General features: G+C 44.1%; 1 protein-coding gene across 1 annotated transcript; it reads right to left on the bottom strand.

Moving 5' to 3' along the window:
• Positions 1-1,396: 1,396 nt before the first annotated feature.
• Positions 1,397-25,760, bottom strand: CCKAR (cholecystokinin A receptor). Its single transcript, XM_066632616.1, has 5 exons — positions 25,640-25,760; positions 23,518-23,769; positions 7,914-8,175; positions 4,009-4,136; positions 1,397-1,920 (listed from the first exon to the last, which is right to left on the bottom strand). The coding sequence occupies exons 1-5, from the start codon at positions 25,758-25,760 to the stop codon at positions 1,397-1,399; spliced, it is 1,287 nt and encodes a 428-aa protein (XP_066488713.1).
• Between the last annotated feature and the right edge of the window lie 368 nt (positions 25,761-26,128).

Below are 26,128 nucleotides of genomic sequence, written 5' to 3'. Positions count from 1 at the left end.
CAATAAATATGTTCCAGTTTGGAGACTGCTGGACTAGACTTGAGGCTGCTATGGATTTAGCCCCTGGACCTTATTTGCCCATCTCTGATTTCTGCTATCTCAATCAATGGTCTGCAAAACTGAGGGTCAGAAAAACATTTTAACATTTATGATGGTCTTTAATTTGGCGGCACCAATTCCAAAAATGGCATCAGTTTTGCCCTATTGCATCTAGTTTCAGAGATATGGCATAGCCTCATTAGTAAATGGCTCAAGCAGCTTCCTCTTGAGGAGACCATGGCATAGTCTTCCTCATGAGAAAGCTGCTTGAACCATTCACTAATGAGGAAATGGCATATCTCTGAAATTATACATGACAAGGCAAAATTGATGCCATTTTTGGAATCAGCACCCCAAAAATACCCAGGAATAGGTGTAACTTTTAAGATAGTAAAATGTGTATTGGCCTGTGCTATTCATTCCTCAAACAAGAAAATAAAAAGTGCTAAATAGTTATGACCCTTCCAATCTGCTACATCACGACTGTGTTGATGATTCCAAGGCACTGAACCCAGCAGCAAAGCGACTAATAGATTTTTTATTTCATTGTAAATTTCATGTGAACAATTTCATGTGACAATACTAACCTGAACTCATAGATTGGTCCTTGAAGGATCTCGATATAATGGAGTATACAAAAAGTACAAAAATTTTGGCCTGGGAATATAAGTCAACCTGCTTATGAGAAGAGCATTCACTGTTGCTGGTCATGAAGATTTTGTTGAGTAAGTTTACAGATAGATGTGTTTTTGAATGAGCTGTATGGAGCTTTAGGGCTATTTTCACCAGCCTTTCCTTGCTACCTGAGATATCATCTCTCTGTTTTTGAGTTCCAAATTATTGTATTGTTCATCTATACCAGTGGTTCCCAAACTGTGGGTCTGGACTCACCGGTGGGCTATGACCCAATTTTTTTGGTGAGTTGCGAAACAGAGTCTCCAATGAAATCATGAGTGAGGGAAAGATCAGATAACTATTTGCCTCAAGCCCGGAGGCTATTCAAAAATCAGATAGTTGCTAAATGGCCTGCAAAGAGCTCAGCTCCTGCAGTTTGCAAGTCTGTGCAAATATAGGAAGATAAGTGTTTGAGCTTTTTTCTGCTTATTATTATTACTTATAGATAAAAATATTATTTCTTTCTAGATCTTTTCTTTAAAGTCTAGTAAACGTAGGTGGGTCCCAATAGAATTTCATTTTAAAAAAGGGGGATCCTATGCTGAAAATCTGGGAACCAGAGATCTACATATACCTGCATAACTGAAGTATTTTCATATTTAGCTATTTTTGATGGGTTAGATGCAAGTCAAGATAACAGTAGGAGAGAAAATGTGTGATTTTTTTTCTCCACTGGGAACATTTATGGAGGAGCAGGCACATTCATGTGCGTATAAGAATACCTGGAAAGCGATGCGCCTGTGGTCTTCCCTTCCTCGTCCTCTGCCATCTCTGCTCTGACCACTGGCAGTTTTTGCTTGGCACAGCAAGTGAAAGTGGCCAAGAAACCCATGCGGAAGCGCTTGTTCATGAAGCAGTAGATAATGGGGTTCACACAGGCAGAGGTGTAGGACAGCAAATGAATGAATGAGATGGGGGCTCCCGTCAGCCTGTTTGCCGATACGGGGTCAAAGGCACGCCAGGTGTTGGCACTGAAAACGGGAGTCCAGCAGATGAAGAACAAGATCACAATCACGACCAGCATTCGGATGACCAGCTTCTTGGCCATCAAGTTGGCAGTGGAGCAGCTGCTTCGGGGCCTCTCCATTTTGGTGCTGCTGTTGTCTGCCGACAGTTGTTGAAGTGGCATCTTTTTCTTCTTGGTTTTTTGCAGGTAGCATCCATCACCATCTTCATATTTGCCGTTGCTAGTGCTAGCTTTCCTTTCTAAGTATACAGGACAGAAGTGACCACATAAACATGTAACGAAATATGCCCGGACAAAGCTTTCGTGATATGTATTACTAGGAAGCACAAAACTCACCAGAAGTCTGCCAAAAGAAATGCATCATAAGAATATTTGTCTGACAGCTGCTAGATCAGACTCCAAATCTATCATCCAACATCCTGTTTCCTTCAGTGGATAGCAGGATGTTGGGAAAATAGCCCTCATCTACTGTTGCCCCCTAGCAACTGGTACCCAGAGGTATCTTGCCTTTGACCCTGGAGGTAGTATACAGTCATCATGACTAGTAACGATCACTGGACGTCTCCCATGAAGGAATTTAGATATGGGCAGGACACCAATATGCAGCATCACCCAAGTAGAGTGTTTCTCAGGTTTCTACAAGCTGAGACATAAGATGATACCTGTGTCTTTACATCTGCATTTGGAGATAGGCTCTCTCTTAAAACCCAAAGGTTGTATATTGCCATGTGATGGACATAAATCTATCCAATTCCCTTTTAAAGGCGTCCAGGCCAGATGTCACCACCACGTCCTGTAGCATGTAGTTCCACTGATTAAGAAGTTCAATTGAATTCAATGGGACTTACTCCCAAGCAACCTCAGTGGCCCTAGGAAAGACTTCAGCCCCATAATCTCTACTTCAGCCCCGTAATCTACGATAGGGGGATAATAATGCTTTTAACTTTCCTTACTGGATGGTGATTGTCATAGTTTTTATAACAAGAAACTACATGTGAAAAACACAGTTCAGTGCTAAGTATTGTTAAACAAGGATAAGGCATGTGTATTTGCTAACAGCATATCTCATTCTGCCCTGCACTAGTCAGGAAATAATCGTATTCTCAACATGGAAAAGCCAGTCATAATTTGTATAAATCTAGTCTGCACTTTCAGGAAATTTCCAATCAAAATAGTTTATGCATGTGACCCATTAATTCTTATCTCTGACATCCCAAACTGGAACAGGATATGTTTATGTATCACAGATGCGCTACAAAGTGGTTGGACACGGGAGACAGTTTCTAATGGCTATCTTTGGCTACAGCTGTAATTTCATTTGTAACTTGTACCTGTTCTTTGTACAACTGAATACAGATAGCGGAGGGGAAAAAAGAATTATGTAGCTGGGTAACAGTGTATATTAGGAATAATGTCTACAGTCATTCTTTACAAATATATCATTCAATGAGTCATTAATAAACTCGTGAGGCTTGCAAAAATATGCTGAAGATTTGCTCAGTCCAATGTGGACTTTGAACGGGCTGGCCAGGCATTTTGGCTTCCTTACCCTCTTGTTATCAGGGATTGGCTGTGAAGAAGTTAAGAGAGCCTCAGGTTAGGAAGTGGGTCCTTGCAGGGCCCCATTCATTTATTTTGTGCACTCCCGCACAGCTTACCATGACGAGTGGCAGCCAGGGCTAGGTGCGGCACCGGGTGCCAGCACAGCACCTGGAACTAGATTGATGGTGATGGACTAATGTCACTCTCACTTCAGGAGAGGCCCAACTGCAGTCCAAGAAGAAGCAGGGGTGCGCAGAAGGGTTCTGTGAGAGTTCTGCTTGCATGGAAGGTTACCTCCATGTGAAGTGCTGGCTGCAGATCTGTTCTCCACTGCAGCATGCCACTGCCCCCAAGAGCAGGGCCTGATTGGACCAAATTGGTCCAATTGGGCTAAAACCAGCCTTGTTTGAGGTGATCTTAAATTCTGAATCAGGACAGCTACGCCTAAGGACTGAGAGCCCAATCCTACGCATGTCAGAAGCGCATGACCCATTATAGTCAATGGAGCTTACTCCCAGAAAAGTATGTCTAGGATTGCAGCCTGACTCAGGCTTTCATAGCCTCCTTCAATTTAGGTGTTTGCACAGCTGAAGTTAACCATCTGGGCAGAACCCACTGCAAACTGAACACAGCCAACATACAGACTTCAATAAACATGCCCTTCAATTTTCTTCAGTATCTGCATCATGTGTGTTTATTGTGGAGGGTACAGTCGCAATAACCTCCACTGACCATTCTATATTGTAAGACGCCATAAAACAAACGGGTTCAATCGTGAAGATTACCTCTTGAAGACTTCCTCTGACTGACATCAAACTTAATTCCTCTGTAGAGCTCCAAAGAGATCAGGCCATAAGCAATCATCATTACAATCCCTGGGATAAGGAAGAGAATGAGCAGCTGGAAGATGTACCTGGAGAAGCCACAGGAGAGATTTAGAGTAGCAGATAAGACATTACATGTACTTACCAGCTTTTCACTTGCCTCCAAACAGGAGCAGGGTAAGGCTGATTGTCAAGGAAGTGACTCATCTCGTTCTCTCAGTTTGACTTTTTAAAATAAGCATGTATACTCAGTAGGGAGTCAGGATTGCTCTAAGACCATATCTAGTCTACTTTCAGCACCATAAATGTGCTTGCCACCCCATAATGTGAGCAAAAACCCACAGAGCCACCACTACTTTTGGTATCTCAGGCTAAAGACAGGTGGATATACGAGTATTTAGGCTGCAATCTTATGCACACTTTCCCAACTCGAAGCCCCATTGAGGACAATGGGGCTAACTTCTGAGAAGATGTACATAGTATTGCACTGTTAACAGAGTTGACATTCCATCACTTCCATCATTATCTATGGTGTGCCATTCATTTCTTTAGGCCCTCTATTGTTTTGGGTCCAATAGGTTTGGCAGGTTTTTGCTTGCTACAAAAATCTGTAATATTTGCTTGACTAGAAACAATTGTGGGGGCACACAATGGACAACATCTCTAGCATGCCATGTTCTCTGAAAAAAGATCCAATCAGCTGACCTGAGTCTTGTTGAAGGAATCTTTCAGTGCGGGCACAGAGCCCTCTTCTAACCATGAACACCCACAGACAAGATTCAAGCAGTTGCATGTGAGCTATTTTCCTCAAGAACCTTAGCTGCTGGCCTCGTCTGTTGAGCGACGGGTGAAAAATCCAATTAATGTGTTGAGCAGCAAATATGTCTGTGGACAGCAAAGATCATGCCAAACAACCAATGCCTCTTGTTACCTGAGCAATTTAGTACAGGTGATTCATACTGCCAGCCAGCTATATTGTCACAGCTTGTGCTAATTCAAAGCAATAATTCACTTACAACCTGTTGTGTAGTGCTGCTAGTCAGGCAACATTCTACTGCTTGTGAAAGAATTCTTTGTTCTCCAAAACAACCTTTCAAACACATTGGGCATATCAACCACCAGAATACATTTCAGTTTCTTGAACATCAGTTTGTGAATTTTGCTCACTATTTGGAGGGGGCAGTCTTTTTTGTGTGTGTGCTCTTGTTCATTTTTGTCTGGTCCATTTTCAAATGCACTTGCTTAGTTGGCTCTAGCTGTTGTATTGTATTCAGTGGTGTAGCTAGAGGGGGTGCAAAGCACTAAGTTTTGCAGGTGCCTGAATGCTCCTTGCAAGCTGCCCCTCCCCTTGGGAGTCATTCTGGGCAGTGGGAGCAAAACAGAGGTGGATGCAGAAGTAAGTCTCATTATAGCCAATGGATCTTACTCCCAGGTAAGTGTGGGCAGGATTGTAGCCTTAGTGTTTGTTCCCCATTTCAAAGAGCTGTGCTTGAGATAAAAAAAGATTAAAGTTTGGCTTGGGGGGAGGAACCAAGCATGAAATCAAGTAAGCTATTTGTTTTTTATTTTTTTATTTTCACAGAAAATCCTAAAGGCTAAAAAGGTTTGGGTGTGTGGCTAAAAACACACAGCCTATTTAAAAAACAACAACAGAGTCCCATATAGGCTCTAGTCCATGGAAGTTTGTGCCTCAATAAACTATTCGTGGACCCTTAAGTGCAGCAAGTCCCTCTGCTATTTTTGCTAAAATAGATTTACATCATTCTGCCTCTGGAACATGTTGTTAGTTTGTCATTCCCATTTGGCAATTCGTAATTGCAGCAGGGTACAATAAAAGACAGCAATAACTGTTAGGCATTAGTGACCTGGTGTCCACCTTTCTGCTGAAATCACCAGGGCACCATCTAGAGACGCCATGTGACGTAAGTTGTGTCTCCTTTGCGCTTCAGACCGCAAGGTATCGTTCCACAGGTGCCAGTTCTCTGGTTCCACATATCTAGTGACTCTTCTTAGACATGATTAAACGAGTTTCTGTACTAGGGATGTGTGTCAGAGGTATAAATCTGACACACATCCCTATCAGAGCTATAAATCCCTTAAGAGTGTGTCAGAGGTATAAATCCCTTTATTTATTTTTTATTAAAAAAAGATATGTGGGGAGAGGATGATAGAATTTTGCTGATCGCATTAGGAGGTGTAGAAACATCGCCACAACAAATGCCGTAAAAACAGTTTTATTCTTGGAAGATGTGCAATGTAAAGCAAGCATTTGAGTTTAGCTATGAACCATGCCCTGGCCTCTGAGCGGCCCGCTTGGAGGCAGGCTGTGCAGCATGGCCTTTCCCAGTTTGAAGAGACACTTGGCCAACAGTCTGAGGCTAAGAGGCAAAGAAGGAAGGCCCATAGCCAGGGAGACAGACCGGGACAGACTGCACTTGCTCCCGGTGTGGAAGGGACTGTCACTCCCGGATTGGCCTTTTCAGCCACACTAGACGCTGTGCCAGAACCACCTTTCGGAGCGCGATACCAGAGTCTTTCGAGACTGAAGGTTGCCAATACATGCTTTCTGCATGGGGATTTATGTGGCACCCCTATTTATACATGCAGTCCAACCATTTGTTTGTCTGTTGCCCTTGAATTTTTTTTTCTTTTGTTCCCACTTTTCTGCAGATGCAACCCAAGTGGCAGACAAAATGAATACATTAACACAATAAAAGGTCAGTTAAGGCACTGCAGTAATCAAGCGACCAGCAGTTCTACAAACAGCATTAAAGGGGTTAAAGCAGCAGAAGCTTTGGACATGGTCCCTACCTCTAACCTCTCCCGTGCGCACAGATCCCAGTGGTATGCTCTCGGAAGGAGCAGGAGGTTCCTCTATTATTCAGTGAAGCCTATTTTCCCCTTCACAATTAACTGCATCCCTTGCCTGCTCTCCTGCACACTTGACTACTTGAGGTGGTTTGCACACATCTCCCACCTCTGCTTCCTGTGGCTCTTCCCCTTCCTAGGAGCTGGGAGCATGAGTAATCTGTGAGCTGTGGGGAGGACAGGGCCAGTTAGGTCCGCTTATGTGCAAGTGTTCCATAGCTAGTAATGGTCAGTCCATGGTAGTGTGTGCACCCAGTGGCATCACTATGGTTTGAGTCACCCAGTGTGGGAGGCCAATGCGTCAACCCCATGATGGACCTCCTCTCATTCATTGGGTGAGACGACACCCTGGGTAGTGGGCATGATGATGCACCATCACCTTGCCTGTGCTGGTTTTTTTGGCTATAACTTTGGATAGAATAGAGATATTTAATGCGGTTTGTTTCATTGCATTCTGCATGAAATTATGCATTGATTGATTTCTGACATGATAATATTATTCAAAAATGCCAAGATTTAAAAATTTGTGCCACTCCCCCTGCCCCATGTGTGTCACCCAGTGTGGCCCGCACCCCCCTAGTGATGCCACTGTGTGCACCCCAAGCCCAATGGGAAGGAGCACAATGGTTCAACTGATTCTTAGAGTGCAACTCTGGGAGCTGTGCATGCCGAAATGGGTTGTGTCTTATCTGGATTGATATCCATCATTACAGAGCTCAGCTCCCATGGGCCAATGGCAAATATGTTCAAGGTGATCTGTTATAATTATTTGCAGTAAGCATTAGTATTGCACTTAATTTGCCCCATTGACAAGGTGAATGGCTGGCTTGCTCATAATATGGCAGATTAACACATTTTCGCCCAGCCCACAGGTGTACACATTTGGTCCCTGTTGTGTATATGCAACGTTGGGCAGAAATGGGTAAGTAAAACGTGGCAACTCAATACCGTCTAATCCCATTACTTAACTTTTAGAAAAAGAGTCAACCTGTTCTTACCAAGACTGTTGTGTCAGTTCGTTGGGCCACCTGAGTCGGCACATGTTTGCGGTGTGGTTGTGACGTGTGGTGAAGGGAAGCAGCTTGCTGTAAATTGGGTATGGCGTCATGATGGTAAAGGAGAGGCACCAGGTCACGGCAATCACCTTCAAGGCATGCGATTTTGTCTGCCAGACTCGGGACTCCAATGGTCTGCAAATAGCACTGTACCTCTCGAAAGAGATTGCAACCAGGTTGAATGTCGAAACGCTGACTGAGACACCTATGCGTGAGACGGGGGAAAGGAGAGCAGAAGACCAAATGGTTATTGTTTCAGACAGTTGCTGATTCTTAGTAGATGGTGGATCAAGTCGATGGATTAAAGCAAGAGATGCAAATTCATCCAGACTGTTTTCCCACAGTCCACCCACCCACAGTCCAACCACTATAACAGAGCAATACTAAATACTAACTCTGAGCCGTTGTAAAAGTGCTGTAAGGTGCTAAATACCAAGTCACAAGCAAGCAGCACTGGCAGGATGGCCTGCCAGCAATGGATCTGAAGCTCTGGTTCCCAGTGGAGGTAAGTGGCAGGGAACAGGCATTTCTGGGTGAGGGGACAGAACAGGGAGGGTGGATCAGGCCCAAGGGGGCAAGATTGGCAGAGGTCTCCTTTCCAGGTTTACATAGGGCCAATCTGACTTCTGCCAACTAAATAGCTGATCCGAGTAGCCCCACAGGGCAGGCTGGGTTATTACTCGGGGGGGGGGGAATATCCCCTTAACCCAAGGAGATCTCCAGTCACCTCCTAACCACTGGATAAAGTGCAGGATATATGGCCTGGCTGAGCCAGCACAGGTAAGGATTAGGCTGCCCATTATTTCAAAATATTGCAATGTAACTGTGGAGCCACATACACCATTTTTAGCTGTGCTAAAAGCTTGCACTGTTTAAAATTCGACATAATGTATTCATACCTGGGGAATTTGTCCTTATTTAATATGGTAATTACTTAGACAGCCTAAAAAGCAGGGGCTAAAATTTTGGAGAGAAAAAGAGATTGTTTCTCAAACCGCATACAAACCTTAATGATGGCATTTTATGAATCCTCCTAAGACATTTATCACTAATAAACTACTTGTTGAATACCTTTTAGGGCTTAAAGTCAATAGCAATTGGTCCATTAATCTAGTTATTGCTGAGACAGATGCCTTTTAGGAATGCAGTCCCTGCGTTAAACCTAATTGTTGGGCAATTTCCATATCCTCCATCTGCGCGGCTCTGCTTTTGGGAAGAATGATAAAAATAATTCATCTGAGACGCTAGCAAAACACTGTATATAGACAAGGAAGTTCGTACAGAAGTTGTTATGAAGGTGAAAGATACCAGAAAAATGTTAAGAAATACTAACTCTTGATTCCCAAGGACATTAAAATAGGGAACAGTAAGTCAGTGGTGTCGCTAGGGGTGTGGGACACACTGGATTATGTGCACGGGGGGGGGGGGCGTGACACCACTTCTGGCCAAAAATTTTTAAATTTTGGTATTCTGGAATAATGCCATCATGTTATATATCAATCAATGCGTAATTTCACATAGAATGCAACTCTCAATTCTTTCAAAAGTTATAGCCAAAAAATCAACAGGGATAGGGTGATGGTGTGTGGTGTATCCCACTTCCTGGGATGTTGCCCTAACCAATGCATGGGAGGAGGTCCATCATGGGGGTGATGCGCTGGCCTCCTGCACTGGGTGACATAAACCCTTGTGACACCATTGCGGTAAACCCCTTTGGTTTAATGCCAATCCCTGGAGAAAATACTTAGATTCATCATACAAATATAACAGTGCAATCCCATGCATGTCTACTCAGAAGTAAGTCTTATTGTATTCAGGACAATAATACAAGAAAGTATATACAGGATTCAGCCCAAGGGCACAATCCTAACCAGGTCTACCTAGAAGTAAGCCCTATTATATTCAATGGGGTTTATTCTCAGGAAAGCTTGGTTAGGATTGCAGTCTAAGGCTCTGACCAAATGTGCAGTACCTTCATGGGAAGTCACATCTGTGAGTCACGTTCCATGGGTGTCAATCCATGTGGGATTTACAACCACACCATCTGAGGGTTTATCCATAGCAAAAGCCACACTAGTCTCTTCTCCAATGCTACCATTCTTCCTTTGGTAGTCTTCCTATGTCTAAACGTGCCTGCCAAACAAGGAAAGGACAAGCCCCGGAGAGGAAGGCCACCTCTCAGGAGACAGTCTAGGGCATGGGTTGACGTTGGCCCATAGGCCAGATGTGGCCCCTGGAAACAATTTATCCTACCCCCCCCCCATTAAAATTGGGTTTTCCCAGTTTGACAATGGGGTCCTCTCAAGTCTTGAAATTATGAACAAGATTTGCGCATTTTCTCTTCTGTCATTTGCAGCAAATGAGTTTCTGTGTGAGAACAAAGTGCTTGTTTTTGGCCTTGTTTAAGCATCATCTGCTTAATGGTGTTACTTCTTGCTTAATGATGTCACTTTCAGCTCCTCAGCAGGCACTAATGCTATTCGGCCCACTGGATGAAACACGTTTGACACCCCTGATCTAGGGCCCAGTCTTACCTCATCTGAGCACTCAAACCCTCAGATATCTGACAGGCATGTAAATTGCTGATGATATAATCCCCTGTTTCTTTGTCATAAACTGGAATAATGGGCCTATCTTAAATAGTACCTATCAGAAGAGCATGTAAGATTTGGCTGAAGGAGAAGCATAAGGGGGTCAGTGCATTGACCCTGGTGACTCGATTTACAAACAAATGCACTCAAGGCCCAAAGAAACAGTTAGACATGGCTTTTGTCAGACTGGCTGCTGGCTTTGATGAGATTAACTGGGATAAACTGTGTTGAAATTATGGAGCACAAGCTTCAGGATGATTCTTTGCCTTGGTTAGAAAATGTATACAGGCGAAAGAATTACAGTGAGCCGGCCCTCTAGGATGATTCCTGTTACAAAGCAGGGCAAACCAAGCAGGGACAACCTAAAGAATTCCATTGCTTTCTTTCCATTTAATAATTTGGTTTCAGAATTACAAAACACCACCTGTATTCCGGTGCCAATTTTATCTTGGCTTATAAAGTAAACCTTCCATTCTATGAGAGTGATATGGTCATTAAGAGAGAGATTATTAATCTGAGAGCAACCCAACGTCAATGCAAAAACTGAAAACAGTGTTCAGTTCAGAAAACAATGCTCACCTTGAAAACAGCTTCAGCTGCTGGAGTTTTGACCATATTTAGTTTGCACCAACTACCTGTATGCTTTTGGGCTCACTTTCAGGCAGTGGCATCACTAGGGAGATGTGTGGGGTGTGGACTACACCAAGTGACACTATCAGGGGGGCCTACAGCCCAGCTCTACCTGCCTGGTGGACCTGGCCACCTAGTCAGACTTTTCCTCTGAGGTTTACTTGTCTCTGGAGTCCAGGTCTACCAGGCTTCTCAATGTAAAGCCCAGGGCTACCCATCCAGTAGACCTGCCCCCCCTTGGTTGACCCATCCTCTGTTTTTTGTTCTCCTTGCAGTCAGGTCTACCCAACAGAAGGGGGGGGGAGATGGCCAGGCAAATTGGGTGTACCAAGAGCTCCGGGGGTAGACACAGTTCATGGGGGTGACACCATGAGTTACCACGCTGGGTGACACCAACTCTAGTAATGCACTACCTCCAGGTGCTAATTTTGACCTTTAAAAGCTTAAATTGTTTGGGTTCTAAGGCTGCAATCCTATCCACACTTTCCTTGGAGTAAGCCCCACTGACTACAGTGGGCTCTGGGTCTCTGAAGGACCTCCTTCTTCCATAGGTTCCTCTCTGCACACTCAGGTCATTGTCCGAGACTCTGCTTCAGGTATCTGGTTTATCAGAAATGTGATAGGCATCCACAAGAAGCAGGGCCTTCTGAACAGTGGCACCAGCTCTTTGGAATGTTGTCCCCTTGGGAGCCAGGCAGGCACCCATTCTGCAAATGTTTCAGTGGCTGGTGAAGACCTGGCTGTTCTGGAAAGCATTTTGATATTTAGTTCTCTTGGTTGGCTATGTTTTGTTACTGCAATTGATTCGTTGTTGCTACTGTTTGATTTGTTTTTTACTGAGTTTTAAAAATTAATTGTAATGGTGGTAGTTTGTTTTGTACACCGCCTTGGGTCTTTCAAGAAAAGGGCAGCATAAAAGTTTTATAAACTGAAATGTCTGAATAAAACTGAATTACAGTAGCTGCTTTTGGGAACTGTCTTTGGCATTGTGATTTGGTTTCAATAACCTAAATGAGTAAGTTATTGGACAATTTAACACTTTCTGTTGTTCGAGGACATTCAGTGAGGTCACTCCCATTATTACTCAAAAGGAGGTAAATGGGGTTGTTATTTAGCCTCAAAAAAGCTGAAAATTATGCCATCCTTGCAAGGCATTGGTTTTGCGAGAAGCAAAGTGGGAAATTTGATTTCCCCATTTTTAGAGTTGCGCGTTGGGAAAATCATTCTCCAGTTAATTTATAGGCCTGAAACTCTTGGCACTGATGATGGCAAAACAGTAAAAAAATGCAGCATGACAAGATTCTGCAATCTGCTCCACCAGGAATCTGTGCAGCAGCACACGTCCAAACAGAGATAAGATTCATGCCTGTAGAGTTCCTTTCTGATGCTCATGTTGAAGTTTTATTGTAAGGTGCTTAAAATCAAAGAGAGCGCATGACCAGGAAAATACTTCCTAGAACAGGAAAATGATAAACTTTTCATTAACTGGATAATTTAGTGGAATTAAAAATAAATCAGGCCCTTAATATCAATACCTGGAATTCAACACTTTTGATCCCTGAGTAATTAAAAAAGGTATTAAAACAGACATCTGGGCAGGGAGACAGTCTGAACTTTATTCTTTTAATAATGCATCAATTCCCCCACCCCCAAATTTAACCATCACCTAGAAGGCTGTTTTTTCATTATTTTTCTCCTATTCATACTTCCTTTTTTTAACATTAAAGCTGAATTTTGATCACAATTATTTGGGCTTACTATGCATGGATAACATATAGCATTAGATTGCATGAGCCCAAATAAAGCCCTTTCAGTATCTGGAGGGGAATTTCCAGCACATTCTAACAGAACACATCTAGGAACTTGGTCAAGTGACATTGATGGAAAAATTGTTCCTTGAGCTAGTTGTTTCAGACAATCTGTTTAAAATTGTTTTGCTGCTGCCTATCAGGATAAATGGTCTAATTCAGTGGTTCTCAAACTTTTTAGCACCGGGACCCACTTTTTAGAATGGCAACCTGCGGGACCCACCAGAAGTGATGCAGTTAGCCTGGAAGTGATGGCGTGGCCAGAGGTGACATCATCAAGGAAAAAACTTTTTAACACCCACAAACAACAAAATCAAATCAATTAAGTAAGTGGTTTACAACATCTAAGTTTAAATATTTATTTAAAATAAAAAGAACCTTCCCAAGTAGTCACTGATCTTTTTAAAAAATTCTCCAAACATCCCAAAGGCAGCAATCATATTCACACTTACCTGGGAGTAAGCCCCATTGACTATCATTGTTAAAAGCATATACATTGTAGCCTGTTAAAAGTACAGATCAGTAACATTTCTCCAAATGCAGTCACATACCATGGTAGCATCAAGTGTCATATATTAAAAATACAATGCATATTGAAATAAATGGCTTTCTTTAATGGCTTCATTTTGCAAGCCACTTGAAATTGGCTTGCAACCCACCTAGTGGTTCCCAACCCACAGTTTGAGAAATGCTGTTGTGAGGGGGAGAAAAAGAAAGTGCATTGGCTGCGTAGAACTAAGATCAAAGTTCATTGAAACAAATGTAGTGTTGTACAAGCATACATTGTTTAGCTTTTTTTGAATGGGCGGAAGTTTCCATTTGCTGTTTAATTTTATTTTGAAATGTTTATTACAACTTAATTGGTTAAATAACAGTAAGCTGTTTTTCCTTTTCTTGAGAGATAAAGATTTTGGTGCTCTCACCAATATCAACACTCATGAAAAGTCAGCAAATTGCCTTCAAAATTAGATGAACTTTTCCATCTTATTTATGGGGAAGGAGTCGATACATTTTTGACAGCTGGTCTGATTTACTACTGTAACTCTCCAGATGCATGCTTGCATAATTCAGCTAAAATTTGTGGCTAACAGAGCAGAAAATTAGAATATCAGTCACAGATGCAACCTTGTAGATTCATCACTGTTATTCCAGGTTTACCACAGAATTATCTCATTGAAATGGAGCAGGTCACTCTGAAGTCAATACAGTCAGTTCTCTTTATATGAAATTTGCTATCAGCTAATTTATTTATCTGCAAGGGCAGAATCGACACCTAGCTCCCGTTATCTCTGTTCTTTTTATCTGTGAATATTGTGCCAGTGTGACATCAAACGGGCATTGGTTCTGGCCTGCGGGCAATCGTTGGACACATTTGTGTCTACTTCCAGACTTGCCCTACCATCTTGGGCACCATCTCAGGGACTCCAGCTGAAACTTCACAACCCTGTAGATGATGAGAGACAATGACGAAAGGTCACTGAAAGGCTACAAGCCAAGGGAAGGAGCCAAGAGACAGGTGGAGGAGGAGGACAGGTGAAGCAACCCCCTTCCCCAGTGCTGAACTCTGAGGCCTTGTTGTTGGGCCAGCAATCTTCAGTGAGTCAAGGGATAGCCAGTATGGAGAAATTGCCAACGTCGCAACCTTCAACGCATTGAGGGATATCCAGCATGGAGGAGGAAGCATCAGATGCTGGAGATATTGATGAGCTCTCGCTATTACCCAGCCCTATAGACTTCAAGTTAAGATTCAGGTTCATAATATTTGTAGAGTGTATGGTGAAGAGGGTCCCTGGAACCTAACTCTATTTTCTCCATAGGCTCAATGATTTGGTATCTGCTAACTAGGTATTTTTTTTTGTATTGGCAACCTTCAGTCTCGAAAGACTATGGTATCGCGCTCTGAAAGGTGGTTCTGGCACAGCGTCTAGTGTGGCTGAAAAGGCCAATCCGGGAGTGACAATCCCTTCCACACCGGGAGCAAGTGCAGTCTGTCCCTGGTCTGTCTCCCTGGCTATGGGCCTTCCTTCTTTGCCTCTTAGCCTCAGACTGTTGGCAAAGTGTCTCTTCAAACTGGGAAAGGCCATGCTGCACAGCCTGCCTCCAAGCGGGCCGCTCAGAGGCCAGGGTTTCCCACTTGTTGAGGTCCATCCCTAAGGCCTTCAGATCCCTCTTGCAGATCCCTCTTGCTAACTAGGTATCCACTAGGTTTTCCAGGAACCTTACTCTAGCTGATAACAAGAACTGACTGTACATTTATCCTGGAGGGCCTGGTAGATTTGCCCCTCTTTGGGCTGAAGACATTGTCACTGTGTGGTTTCAGAATTTTTTTCTTATGTACAGTGGTCTGCTTGCACTGGAGTAATCTGGACAAACAATGCCAAAAATACAGGCTATCATCAAGAACAAAGTAACATTACTTAGTTGTGATCAAACCACAGATGCCTAGCATGCAATAACAGAGCCCAGATAATTTCTGATTTTTTTTTTCTAAAATACCAAATTCCTAGTTCGCAGAGGTAGGAAATAAAGCTTGAAAATATGCGGTCAGCAACTGATGGAAGATGTCTGCAGGGCTCTCCTCAGATAAAAAGCAGGACCACTAGCCTCTGAATGCCTTCTTGGTTTTATCAGTGACCTCTCCTCTGCTCATTTTCCCCATATGGTACGACTCAAAAACCTTGAAGTTCCCCTTCACCTCTATTTGACAGATAAATCCATGTGTGCAATGAGATGCATATGCTGACCTGCTAATTTAACCAAAGTATTCTGAGGGCAGAATTCCAGTGTTTCGAGGGTTACTTTGCACACACTGGTTTCTACACTGACTTCATCTATCATTTCTGTGTATGGAGAAGAGTGTACACCCCAGGCTACACATGAACACAATTCTTGTTGTAGCTCAGTGGCAGAGAGAATGCTTTGCATATCAAGAGTCTCAGGTTCAATCCCTGCCATGTCAAGGGTAAGGCTAGGGAAAAAAACCCTCGTAGAAATACCAAAGAACCTTTGCCAGTCTGTGTAGGTAATACGGAGTTACATGAACCAGCAGAGTTGGTATAAAGCCTTTTTCCTGAGTCCAGCACAAGGTACTAGCCAGGCCTACTGGGTCTCAACATTATCCTACCGTTTATTACCAAGTGTTTTTTAAAATGGTCTGCCATTACTAATCTTCACCCTGAGAAGTTTATAGGAATATCACAGTTCCCTAGAACACCATTTGAAAACCACTGCTGAGAGTAAAGCATCTTTTTATGAGAGAAAAGCATCCTTTCTGTGATTGCAGTTCTGTGCTGCATTTGCTGAACGGCCCAAATAACCGTTTCTTGATTTTTATTGTCAGGCGGTATGTGCTTCATCCTTTTCAACTGCAATTTTGCCTCTGTAAAGTTTTGGAACAGCAAATGTAAAACATCTGAGAAGCATGTGATTTATCATTGCCTAACTTCACCTACCATATAATCTAAGCCAGGCTTTAAGAGACAACCAACGTGCTGGGATAAAAAGCATATTGTTTGTGACTGTAACTTTTCACAACTGCGTTATTTCTCTTACAGTATAAATTCCCAAGGGGTTATTGATGCGGTTGTAAATGTCACACAGATACAGGCCCTTGACATTTCTTTATGATGGCAATTGCCAAGGGAGAAGACAAGAGTTCACACTTCTTTTGGGTCACCCTGTATATATATTTCTGTGATTTATTGATCATTGAATCAAGAGTGATTAAAAATGAACTTTGGCTCTTATTTTTTATCCTGGACATTTTTCAGGGCCATATCTGCTCAGCAGAACCAATGAACCCATTTAAGGAACACATTGATCAATGTTGGTTTTTCAGCTGCCTGCTTTTATAAGACAAATTTTTAGGTGCAAAGAATTCAGAAACCAACAGAGAAAGACATGTATGATTATACATGCTAAATCAGTGTTTCGTTAAACTGTAGATTGGGACCCACTAGGTGGGTCACAAGCCAATTTCAGTTGGGTCCCCATTCATTGCAATATTATATATATATATATTAGACGATGCTACCATGGTATGTGACTGCATTTGGGGAAATGTTACAGACCTGTACTTTTAACAAGCTGCTATGTATATTCTTTTAACAATGACAGAAAATGGGACTTACTCCTGGGTACATGTGGGTAGGATTGCAGCCTAGGGTTGTTAAAAATTGTCCTGCTTGATGATGTCACTTCTGGTCATGATATCACTTCTGGTGGGTCCTGACAGATTCTCATTCTAAAAAGTAGGTCCCGGTGCTAAATGTGTGAGAACCACTGTGCTAAATGTTTATGAACAGCAGGCAGTAAAGAAACTGAGTTCATCCTTCAAATTTACTTCTAGCGATGTGATCATCCAAGCTTTCTGATCCTTACAAAATGCATAGCATTAATTGGCAATAGTTGCGTGTCAAATCTGTGCACTAATCCTAAACATTAATTAGATGTAGTAAGTCCGAGTGATTTCACTATGGGTTACGTCCAAATATATGGGTTTTGCAAACTGAGGCTAGAATTGCAGTATTAAACTAAGTTCTTCTGTCCTTTCCTTTTAAAGAAAGTTCTTCAGTTTATTGTTGGAAACAGAATACCATGAGAAAATTAATGTCCATTCTGAGTATTAATCGTTACAGAGGAGGAGGTTGTATATAAAAGAAACTACCCACTGCTACATTAACAGTTCTTTGCATTTTCTGCAGGGAAAAATTACAAAAAATTTAAACCTGTGTAAGAGATCCATACCTAATTTCTGATCCCTAAAACTATATCAGTTTCATCCCTTATGCCTAGTTCTTACTATAAACCTGGTCTTGGTTACACCATGTCAACTATAGCTTTGTATGACATAATACTCCTTTTCTGGAGAACAAACCATGCCACTTCCCTAAACATAGAAACCAAGTATGTCAGGAGAATAGGTTTGAATTCTTTTCTCTGACATTCCACCTTCCATGTGTGAAATATTTTTAGAGCTACGTTCAAGCACATAAGCCCCAGCCCAACAGTGTGATCATCTCTGCGAGAGTCAGACCTTAGAGGAAGAGGCAGTCCCATAAATTAATTGTACCTGTAAATATAGCTGTGAAAAATAACCATTTGGGCAGGAGTTTGGAAGTCTATTTTCATGTGTGCAGTTGTGATGATGTCCTTATTTGATGTTATGCCATAACTCCATTAAACCAAAGCAACTTGTTTTTAAGCCTATAAATCTTGCAGTCCTATAAACACTGACTGCTTTCCCACCAGACACCAAAAGTGCCTTTGAGCCTCTCTGGGGCTGTTTTGCACTGTGTGAACTTTATTAATGGAGGTCAGCATGCAGAAAATAAATTTAATGTACGTTCTTAGTGTTACATGTGCACTTAGACTGATTTAGGAAAAATCCAATTTAAGCTTCTCATGTGAAAGAAATCCCCAATGTCTCAGATGTGGACCTCAAAGTAAGCTGGTGTTTGAAATGAAAACAGTATTAAGCCCATGTATTTAGGAGTAGAGTGTGAGCCTAACAGCCCAATCCTGAATTGCCTGGGGTGCACGGCTGCAGCGGTGCCAAGAACAGCTGCTGCTGCATCCTGCACTCCTCAGCCTACCAAGGGGGGTGCCTCAAGAGAAGGGGACTTTTGTCCCCTTCCCCCGGGTAAGAGAAGCAGAACCCAATGGGGCTACTCACTTTACCACCGACCAGAAGGTCGGTGGTAAAGTAAAGGTGTTCAGGTAGGGTGCCGAGCCCTGCATGGACAGGATCCGGAGAAGCGGAGCTCTACCAGACCCGCCTCCTGCCTCCCCATTCCCTCCCCCCGGCATGCCTCCCACCCACCCTCTCTCTGCCCCCACCTCCCCATCACGCCTCCTGCCCGCCCTCTCTCCGCCCTTCGCCTACCTGCCCCCTCCCCGGAATGCCTCCTTCCCGACTCCGCTTACCGTGCCACGGCTCGGCAGTCCATGAGACAGCCGAGTAGCGGACAACTGGCGCCGACGGTAAGCCTTGCAAATGTGCCATCAGGCACATTTGCGACAATGCGCTCCGGTGGAAAGCTGGACCGCCAAGCTCAGGACTGGGCTCTAAGGCAGCAATTTTCAATCTTTTTCATCTCACAGCAGACTGACAAGGTGCTAAAATCTTAAAGGCATTACATTGGTTTTTTGACAATTGACAAGGCACACTGCACTGCCAATGGGGGGGGGGCTCACACTCCCCAATGGCCCTACTAATAAATGACCCTCACCTAAACTCCCATGGCACACCTGCGGACCATTTACTGCACACCAGTGTGCCAGGGTTGAAAATCCTGGCCTAAGGGTGTCAATGGCACAGAACTATGGAACTCAGGGTCTCTGAGAGAAATTTTATTAGGGGGTACAACAATTCTTTGGGGCCCCTTCTTTTCATCATTGGATTGTACAATCATTCAATCATAATTTCTATGAGTCACAGTATATAAAATTATGTAGGCTTACACAAAATGTGAGTGCTCATCTTCACACAACATATGCAAATGTTTTTGAGATCCCAGGAAATTTCTGGCTCCCATTCTTTGGCTCCTGAACCTCTTTTTGACCCTGTGCCCAGGTTTGATGTATCCCCTGCACTTCCTCTCGTGGGCCCTAGAGGGATTGGAAAATGGAAGGTTCCAGGAAATTTTCAGGCCCCCTCATTTGGGTCATGGGCCCCCTTTTTGACCCTGAGCCTGGGTACAATGTAACCCCAGCACCTCTTCTCAATGGTCCTGATAGAACCCACAGCCTAGAGTTGTCTCTTAAAAGCAATTTTATGGGACTCCTAACACCCCTTATCAAATTTTAGTTACAGTATGAGAAAAATATTTCTCCACCATTTCAAAAGAAGAAAATCTTTTCAGGTTGTAAGCAATAGACTCTACTCCATAATGTTCCATCCATGGATTTTTATGTGCAAAACACAAATAGATATATTTGATTCAATTGATTGTTCACAGTCAGTTAAGATATATTTGTATGAAATGCTATGCCTTGACTCTATGACTGAGTTATTTAATGTGAGATGGCACCAACTTTTTATTATGGAGTCTGACCATTAATGAAAGGTCAGTTTGTGCAGAAAAAAAATGTACCCCTGCCCCCAGAGACCTGACTGGAGAATAATATGGCCCCCAAGAATACAGAACTGTTCATGGTCCATTGCCCAGTCCTATCTATTTTATTCAGATATGTCCCACTGAATTGAATGTGGCTTGCTCCCAAGTACATGTGCATAAGATTGCACATTAATCAACTTTAAGTCTCAATCACTTCAGCACGCCGCAGTTGAGAACTAGATTCTTCTGCTATAATCCTTAGCATATTTACTTAGAAGTGAGTACCATAAAAATCAATTGACATTATTACAGAGCAGAGTTAAAGTGCTGTAAAATCTGATTTATTAGCGCTGTTCTTTCTATAAAGAAATCTGTATGCTGTTGTGAGAATTAATGCATCTTTTTAAAAATGAGGCTGACTGGCCAATCCATTTTTGCATTTTTGTTCAGAATAAAGTACAATTACATTTAAGTAAGTACATATAGGATTGCATCTCTAACCCAACTCTTCCCTTATTCACATTGGCATAAACTTCCTTTTATTGTGGATTAAACTTGGCATAAACTTCCTTGGCATAAACTTCCTTTTATTATGGATTAAAAACTTAGACTATGTTAACAGACGCCCACAATGCTATGTGAATAGCTAGACAGCCCAATCCTAAACTCCCCGGCCCCGAAGGGTGCAGCAGTGCCAAAATTGCTACACCTAAAAACATAATTGTGGTCCTCATCCAAGGAGTGCAGGAAATGGTCTTTCCTCCAGGAAGGCAAAAGTCCATCTAGTTCAGTATACCATTTACCATTTCCAAAAGTGAGCGGCCAGATGCGTCTGAGAAGCTTTCAAGCAGGGCATACAGTCAATAGTCTTCCAGTACTGTTTATCCCTACCACCTGATTTTCAGAAGTATTCTGCTTTGCAACATGGAGACAGTCTTGTAGCTAGAAGGGGTGCAAAGCAGTAAGCTTTGAATGTGCCTGAATGCATCCTTCAAGCGGCCCCTTCCCTTCTGAGCCTTTCTGGTGGTGGGAGCAAAACGGAGGTGGAATGGGCCGCTGGCACGGCACCTTCAGGCACCTACAAAACTTCGCAGCCTCTCTAGCTACGCTTTGCACCCCCTCTAGCTATGCCACTGCATGAAGGCTTCATTTCACTATCATGACTAATGACTGTTGAGATCTTTCTGAATTTGGAAAACTAATTTTTCATTCATTCATTCATTCATTCATTCATTTTGGACATACTGGCAATTTATTTCATTGGGACCCCATTCTAGCATTATGAGAATGGAAGAAAAATCCCTCTCCATCCCATGCATGATTTTATCAATCTAGCACAGCCAGGCAGGTGCAGTGGTTGTCTAAGTACATACCGTAGAGACTATGAGCCCAATCCTGAGCTAGTACCGCCGCTAGTACTCTGCCAGTGGCGAGTGTTGCAAATGTGCATAAAGCACATTTCTGGTCCTAACTACCAGTCCAGCAATGGAGGTAGCTCAGTGCCAGCCATCGCTGGGCTACCATCGGTGGATCGCTGGTGCTACGTCACTTGGCAGTTGCGCGGATTGCAGGGTGGTGGAGAGGTGGGTAGGAGTGTGGGGTAAGACAGGGAGGAGGCACTCCGGGGCAGAAGGAGGCGGGGGAAGGATGGGGAGGAGGCGTGCTGGGGGAGGGAGCAGGGCTGGGAGGAGGTGGAACCTTCTTCATTCTGCACCAGGCTGCCACAGAATCGAGTAGCTCCATTGTGAGGCTACTACCCTTATCCGGGGGAAGTCCCCTTCCCCTGAGAAGCAACTGGCAGCTGCCCTGTTGTGCACAGAATGCTGTGGAAACTGTTTCAGTGCCACAGCAGCCCCGGCGCAATGGGAAGCTCAGGATTGGGCTGTATGTAGATTGACTATGGGCGCAATCCTGCCCTGCGCTGGAACAGGCAAGCCAAGAGGCTTGCACTATATCCAGCGCAGGATAGGGGCCCAAAGTGGCTCAGCCAGAGGTAAGGGGAAACTTTCCCCCTCACCTCTGGGTAAGGCACACTGGCCCCTATGCGTCTCCTTGGACTCATGCCACCTCCTGAGGTGGCACAAATCTGGGGAGAGCAGAGAGGCTTGAAGCTGCTCCGAACTCCCTGGGAACGGGGGTTGGGATCCAGCATAACTGCTGGATCCCAGCCCTGCCTCTTGCTCCCCACCCGCCCACCTGTCTCCAGGGCTGCCCACTGCCCGTCCTCCCCCCGCCCCGGAACGCCTCCCTCCCGCCTCCTCCCTGCCCACCCCAGAGCCTTCTGCCGGCCCAGCTGGGCTGATGGATGGCTCGCTGTCTCTGTCGACACGGAGGCTTGTGTTAGCCTCCGCAGGCTGGCATGCCTCTGCGTGCCAGCCTTGCCAACTCCCAAGGAGTGCCGTAAGTGACTTGGGCCAGCCCAAGGACGCCTCTGGATTGCACCCTATGTTGATTTTCTTTTATCTTTGGTGGATATGACAATATAATCCAAAATTGCTACCATTTATATTGTTACCATTGATATTCAACATCCCCATGCTCCTTAAAGAAGAGATACCTAAAATGCATTTAGATATAAATTATCTCTTCTTTTTAATAAAGCAAGTTATGCTCTCCCACTGCAATCTTAACATTTTTTAAAAAGTCTTAATCCTTGTGTCCACAAAACATTTTGCATTGTCTTCCCCCTTTCCAGACATGCTAGTATGGAAAGCAGGAAAAAAAATGCAAACATTTTTGTTCAAAAATTCTGGCTCCTCAGGCTGAATGAATAAATACAGAAACTTAGTCCCAGAAATGTACTTGTGTGTGTGTGTGTGTGTGTGTGTGAGAGAGAGAGAGAGAGAGAGAGAGAGAGAGGCTAATCAGGTTTTAAGAGTGAAGTGCTCTGAACGATATGCAGAACACCTTTCTTTTCGAGAATCAGCAGGCAATTGGATGCCTATAGAAATAAGTTTTCTGAACAGGATACAGGTGTATTTGCCTTTCAAACAACATCACACAACTACACCACAGGAGTTAGAAGGAAATTCTCCAACTCCACCCTTTCATCTTGTGCAAACAGGGTACTGTATATAACAGCGGTTTCCAAACTGAGTTCTGGGGAACACTGGGATCCCTTGAAAACACATCAGTGGTACCTCAATTCGTAGATCACTAATGGTGGACAGGTTTCCTTCAAAGGGCAGCTTTCCCATCACTAGTGATCTTTCCCTACTATATACAGTACAGCATGTGTGGAAATGTGTTCTGTTTACATAAGGAGAAGGCTATCGCCCAATGGGCCTAGTCAGTACCTCCATGTCAATGGAGCACTCTCAAAGGTGCCCTAAGTTCTCTGCAATATCCAGAGATGTTCACATCAGAGAAGTCAATGGGGAAATGATTCACTGAAAGGTTTGACATTTGACAACCACTGGAATAGAAGCAAAAATAGAAAAGTTGTGGCTCACAGACTCACCCATGAAGTAGCTGGCAATTTTGCAGATCGCACTGCCAAAAATAAAATCCTGCAGGAGGTTGGGAATGAGGGTGAAGGGCATGCAGAAGAAGCAAAGCATAAGATCACTGATGGCCAGTGACAGCAAGAATATATTGGTGACAGTCCTCATCCTCTTGTTTCTGATTAGCACGATGATGACGAGGGTGTTCCCCAGGACGCTAAGCAGAAATATCAGGGAATAGAGCAGAATCCGAACTGTCTGGTCCAAATCTAAAAACAAATATGGAAAAGCTTATCATTGAAAGCAGTGGTGTAGCAAGCAGGAGGGGGGTGGTCTGCTTCAGGTGACATGCTGTGGGGAGGTGACAGGTACATGACCCCAGCCATCGCCAAGCAGAGGCCTATGCCATGTTTAGCCCTCCAGCCCTCCCCAAGACTCCAAAAGACTGGGAATGGGCACCCTGTAAGCAATCTGGCAGTGCACACAAGGACAGAATGACATCATTACATCACCACCGAATTACTTCCAGGTACCGCATGTAACTCCAGGTAAGTATGGGGGTGTCATGCAGTGCAGGGGGGTGCCACCTGTCTTGAGGTGGTGCAAGTCCAAGGAGAGTGGAGTGGCTTGAAGCTGCCCTGTGCTGCTCGGGGGAACGAGGTTGGGTTCCGGCATAACTGCTGGGTCCCAGCCCTGCCTCCTGCTTCCCGCCAAGGTCGGCGGCCAAGCTCGGCCGACACAAGGCTCTGTACCTCCGTTGGTGTGGCCTCTGCATGCTGGCCTAACCGACTCATGAGGAGGTGCAAACGTGCCTTGCAGCATGTTTGCAACCCTCCTGGGCCGGCACAAGGGACTTGCACCAGCCCAAGGGCACCTCAGGATTACACCCTGAGAAAGACACAGGAGTTTTGAGCCTCCTGGCTGTTGGTTTACACCCTTCAACTATGGCTGGAACCACGGGCCAAACCAGATGCCACTAGAGCACGTTGAAATCCCATGATTGGCACTCACCATGTGAGTGGGAAGGATGGCGAAGACTGACAAAACAGCATAGGGAGGTTTGGATTTAACTCTTCACCCTTTCCATTTCCCTCCCAAGCTGCTATTTGCCTCAACAGGCAAGATTTACATAATGGGAGCCCGGCACACTCTTAATTCATGTAACATTTAATTTGGACATATATGTCTGTGATGCCCCATACGTGTTTGCTGACGTGCAAAGCAATAGCAGGGGAGGGCAAGAGAATAGAAGTGGTGGGCAGGAGAAGGAGTACTGAATTCGTCTTCCTCCCAATCGGCCGTCGCCAGGAATTCCTACTTTAGGCCACTTTTCCCCTGTGCCATATTGGTCAATTCTGTGGCATAATGGGCAAGTCAGGAAAAGCTTGGTGCAGGGGTGGTAGTGATGATGGAGCAGCACAGGAAAAACAAAAAGTGGGGGAAGAATTCAGCAATCCTCCCCCCACCTGTTGCTCCTTCCCAGGATCTCCCTACTTTGCACATCTGAGACAAAGATGGAGTGGAGAATCCCATGTTTGCTGCTGGATCTGAGGCTCAGCCCGAAAAGAGTGAAGGAACAGAGCTCCAAATAGCTCATCGAACCTGCACGACTCGAACTGAAGCACTTGGCACATTCACTTCCAAAAGCATCATTGTGTACTCTTTCCCAGTAATGGTATTTCTGAGTGAAGACGCCTGTCAACCTCTAAGCTCACCCCGTTCTGTGAGGCAGCGGGAGGCAACGTGGCAGCGTCTCGCTTCATATCTCACAGCACGCTTTGACACCTATGATATGAGAGGCGCGTTGTTAATTCCTTTGCATGCCGTTTCTATCAGCTGCAATGGTGCATAAGTAATTTTTCTTTAATGATTAGGACTCTTTTAGCTTCCTGCCTTTAACATTTTCTGCCCTGCATGGCAAGGATTTAATTTCCCAGCCAACCTGCACGTTGTCATGTCGATGCAAAGCTATAATCAGAAAGTCAGAACATTTAATTTCTGGCTCTCCTCTTTCATCAGAACTTATCCTCTAATGCCTGTTTTCACAGAGCTCCTGACCACTGGTTTTTCTGCCGAAGAGCTGCAGGTAAAATGGATTGATTTTTTTCAAAAAAGGAAATATTTGAAAGTTGCACTTACCTTTATTAGACGGAGAAGAAAGATCAATGCAGAAGATTGTATCATTTCCCACGAGATCACACAGCAAATTCGAAATGCTGGTGTTAATGCCAAGTAGGCTGTCATTAATAACCACATCCATCTTTCACCCTCCAGAGGTTGATTTCTAAGAGGAAAAGTGTTGTCGGGGCACTATCTGTCCATTCTTTTGATGAACGCAGACGGGCCTTAAGAAACCCTGCAGCGGGGGTGGTGGTGGTGGCTTTGACAGGTTCAGCTGTCCAAGGAAGCGCTGTTTCAGCCACCCATAGGGAGTGCTCCATCCACAGAACACTCTGAAGCATGGGAACGACGGTAGCTAAGAAGGCATGAGACTATTTGGATGCTGCAGACAAATGCTAAGAAGGCATGAAACTGTTTGGATGCTGCAGGCAGAAATGCATGCATTCACCCCAGCTCTCTCTGTTTCCCCTTTTCTAGTTCCTCCCCTTTCTATTATTGACCGAGCCA

Source organism: Tiliqua scincoides, chromosome 6 (assembly GCF_035046505.1).
Source record: "Tiliqua scincoides isolate rTilSci1 chromosome 6, rTilSci1.hap2, whole genome shotgun sequence".
Taxonomy (NCBI): domain Eukaryota; kingdom Metazoa; phylum Chordata; class Lepidosauria; order Squamata; family Scincidae; genus Tiliqua; species Tiliqua scincoides.
This window is presented reverse-complemented; position numbering and strand designations above follow the sequence as displayed.

What these genes read in the sequence shown, in the direction of transcription:
- CCKAR (XM_066632616.1), bottom strand. Translation starts at nt 25,760, where the DNA reads ATGGATGTGGTTATTAATGACAGCCTACTTGGCATTAACACCAGCATT. An exon ending in TTCTTCTCCGTCTAATAAAG is followed by an intron (nt 23,770 to 25,639) that starts GTAAGTGCAACT and finishes ATTTGTTTTTAG; the next exon opens with ATTTGGACCAGACAGTTCGG. An exon ending in GAACTGACACAACAGTCTTG is followed by an intron (nt 4,137 to 7,913) that starts GTAAGAACAGGT and finishes TGGCTTCTCCAG; the next exon opens with GTACATCTTCCAGCTGCTCA.